The 3,525-nt window shown below is 38.6% G+C and overlaps 1 protein-coding gene across 1 annotated transcript; it reads left to right on the top strand.

Moving 5' to 3' along the window:
- The first annotated feature begins 970 nt into the window (after window positions 1-970).
- LOC149155829 (scopoletin glucosyltransferase-like) lies at window positions 971-2,638 on the top strand. The gene has a single exon (XM_089446038.1). It carries the CDS (start codon window positions 1,034-1,036, stop codon window positions 2,513-2,515), a length of 1,482 nt encoding a protein of 493 aa, XP_089302164.1. The 5' UTR covers window positions 971-1,033; the 3' UTR covers window positions 2,516-2,638.
- Window positions 2,639-3,525: the final 887 nt, after the last annotated feature.

Below are 3,525 nucleotides of genomic sequence, written 5' to 3'. Positions count from 1 at the left end.
TCAATATATAAGTAAAACATGAATAATCTAATAGGGGTGAATTGAATTATCAATGTGTGACTTTTAAGTTATGGCCAAATTTTAGTTTCCAATGCCATGTTGGCGTTTTTAAATCATGTGGAGTTTAGTACAATGTTGAATAGTTTAGTGTAATGTTCTGAGATTAAGTCGATTACAAATTCCTCGAATATTTAGGAATCGCATAGACATAGGTGAAAAATATTTGGAAAATCTGCAGGAATTTAGTACAATGTTGAATGGTTTAGTGCAATGTTAAATAGAAAATCATCTATTTATCAAATCTGCAGGAATTTAGTACAATGTTGAATGGTTTAGTGCAATGTTAAATAGAAAATCATCTATTTATCAATAAAATATTGAGATGTTGTCGTTAATAACGGCAGCTGAAAACTGCATGAGATGAAACGCAATAATGAGATACGAAGAAAGAGCCCTAAACTGAACTGGTTAGACTATAACATGTGGAACTTGCAAATGCCATCTTCAAAAGATCAAATCTCAGAGAAAGTTATGAGGGGCGCAGAAGCGAAAGTCGACCAACCAGTCCATGAATGAAGAAGAATAGGTGATATGAGCGTAGTTGGTATATGTCACTTATCATACATGTAATGTATCATAAGCATCTTGTAAGTAGAACTAATAATAATAATATGATATTATTATTCTCTTTATGGCGGTCACTTATTCTCTTTATGGCGGTCACTTATTTTCAAAGATAGATGTGATGTTTTCGTTCAATCATCAACAACTTTAGGACCAAACTAGCGATGCTTATTAACATCGGTGTAAAAGTAGTCAATCCGTGACCACTTTAGGATCATTATTTTACTGAAAGTTTACTATTTAACCAATCACATCTTTATTAAATATTAACCAATTCCTACCTACCTTCTGTATGGAAATGTCATAGTGCGCAAATGGAAGCAGCTTATATATACAGAAACTCCGATCGCGTTTTCCTAAGTGATATTAGTGTGTTCATCCATTTGTGAAGGTTGCTTGTTCGCCGATAATGGGAGAAAGAAAGCCCCATCTAGTGGCCGTCCCGTCCTTGGCTCAGGGCCATCTCATTCCATTCCTTCAGCTAGCCAAGCTTCTCGCCTCGCGCGGGGGCTTCACCATTTCGTTTATCACCACCCCGGGGAATGCGAAACGGCTCCAGCCGGAGGTCGAGGGTTCGAATCTGGACATCCGGCTGGTACCTATTCCCTTGCCTCCTATCGACGGGGTGCCCCCGGGAACCGACAGCACCGATAACGTGCCCATGCACGTCGTCCCGTTGCTCTTTGCTTCCTCGCACAAGCTGGCGGCAGCGTTTCAGGAATGGTTGGATCACCAGATGAATAGTCCTTCTCCGGTATGCTGCATCATCGTGGACATGACAACGGGATGGGCTCGCCGTGCGGGTGCCAACCTCGGGATCCCCAGCGTGGCTTTCTACACCTGCGGGGCGTTCGGGTTGTCTCTCATGCACTACGTCTTTAACCGCACCTCGTACGACGACGACGAGTTTTTTGATGTATCGGAGCTCATCTTCGGGCTTAAGCTCCGTAGGTCCGACTTGACGGTATCGTGGCGTGATCCGGAATCTCATCCGCTCTGGAATTTTCTGAGGGAGGAGCTTAACGGGAGCTTGGAGGGGCTGGGCATAATTATTAATACGTTTTACGAGTTGGAATCCCGAGCGATCGATTACATTTGGAGCCTCACCGGGAACCCTGTGTGGAACATTGGTCCCCTGCTTCCTCCCGCTGTTATAGGCCAGACGGGAATAGATCGCCGGAAAATTTTAAGCCGCGGCAAGGCGGCGGATATCGACGAGGATGAGTGCTTGCGGTGGCTAGATTCCCGGCGTCCGAATTCGGTGGTATTCGTGTGTCTAGGGAGCCAGTTTTTCCTCAATGAAAACCAAATCTGTGCGCTGGCTTCGGGGTTGGAGAGTAGCCGACAGGCCTTCGTGTGGGCCATCAGATGTCCTTCTCACACGGATGTGAAAGGCTCCAAACAGACGGAGGTGGGGCTGGCGGAGGGATTCGAAGAGAGGACGCGAGAGAGGGGGCTGATCATATGGGGATGGGCGCCTCAGCTCCTGATTCTTTCGCATCCTTCAGTGGGCGCTTTCTTGAGCCACTGCGGGTGGAATTCTACGCTGGAGAGCATCAGCGTGGGAGTTCCCATGGTCACGTGGCCCATGTTTGCAGAACAGCCCTTTAACTCTAAGCTCCTGGTAGAACGTTTGGGGATAGGCATACAGATATGTTTGGATGTGAGCGGAATTCCAGATGAAGGGGAAGTACGAAGAGCTGTCACCATGCTTTTGGCAGAGGAAGAAGGAAAGAGCATGAGAACCAGAGCCGAGGCGCTGAGTAAGGTTGCTAAAATAAGTGTGGACAAAGGATCTTCTTATAGTAATTTGGAGTCTTTTGTTCAAGAAATGGAAAAACTGCATCACAATCTGGTTGTGTTGCCTCGCGTGAATGGATATAATGAATAATTGAAGTGTGGGTGGTCTGACAAAGGAGTGGAAACAACAATTGCCGATGTTGTTCTGTTATGTTATAGATTTTATAATAAAAGCGTGGCTTATGTTATTGATTTAACGTGGAAATGTATGCAGTGCGAGAATTTTATGATTGGATAAGTACGATATATTTATTGTATATTGTGAATAATACGATATATTTATTGGCTAGATTTGTTAGATTGTATATTGTGATCTATATTACAAATGAGAATGTTTTTTGGATTAATCACATCATTAAGATTTGTTCAAGGTTTCGAACTAACTACTATGGTTCATTTTCGAGACGATTATTATCTCAGCGTCTTTATTTGTAAAATGAAATAGAGGCATACACTTGTCCTTTATTTTAAAAAAGAAGAAGAATTCTACTAACATAAAATTTAAAATGAAAATCTCAAAATGAAAATCTAAAAATGAAAAGTACTAAATTACAAATGAGAATGTCTTTTGGATTAATCAAATCATTAACATTTGGTTAAGGTTTTGAACCAAATAATGTGGTTTATTGTCAAGTCTAATTATTATCTCATATTCTTTATTTGTAAAATGAAATAGAGACATACTCTTATCCTTTATTTTTAAAAAAATATTTCTACTCACATGAAATTTAAAATGAAAAAAAAACAATAGATAGATATTTTGATGTTTTATTTCATATAAAAAATATTGTAGAATTCTTTCTTTATTTAGATAAATGTTATTTAAAAAATATTAGCAACATAAACAATATTTATAAGAAATGCATATTCTTAAAATATCTAACATAAATTTATAAATATTATTTTATTATATCAATAAATTAAATAATTTAATTTATATTTTAACTAAATTATTCCAATTTTAAATTTTGATAAAATATTTTTTCATTAACTTTTCATGTAAAAAATTACTTATTCTATAGGTATACTTTAATGTAAGCAAGATATTTATATAAAATTATCACATAATATTTAAAAAATATTACAATATCTAAATATTTC

This window comes from Pinus tabuliformis, chromosome 9 (genome assembly GCF_031772625.1).
Source record: "Pinus tabuliformis cultivar Carrire ecotype Pingquan chromosome 9, CPIR1, whole genome shotgun sequence".
Taxonomy (NCBI): domain Eukaryota; kingdom Viridiplantae; phylum Streptophyta; class Pinopsida; order Pinales; family Pinaceae; genus Pinus; species Pinus tabuliformis.
The sequence above is the reverse complement of the archived record's forward strand: the minus strand, read 5'-3'. Positions and strand labels throughout refer to the sequence as shown.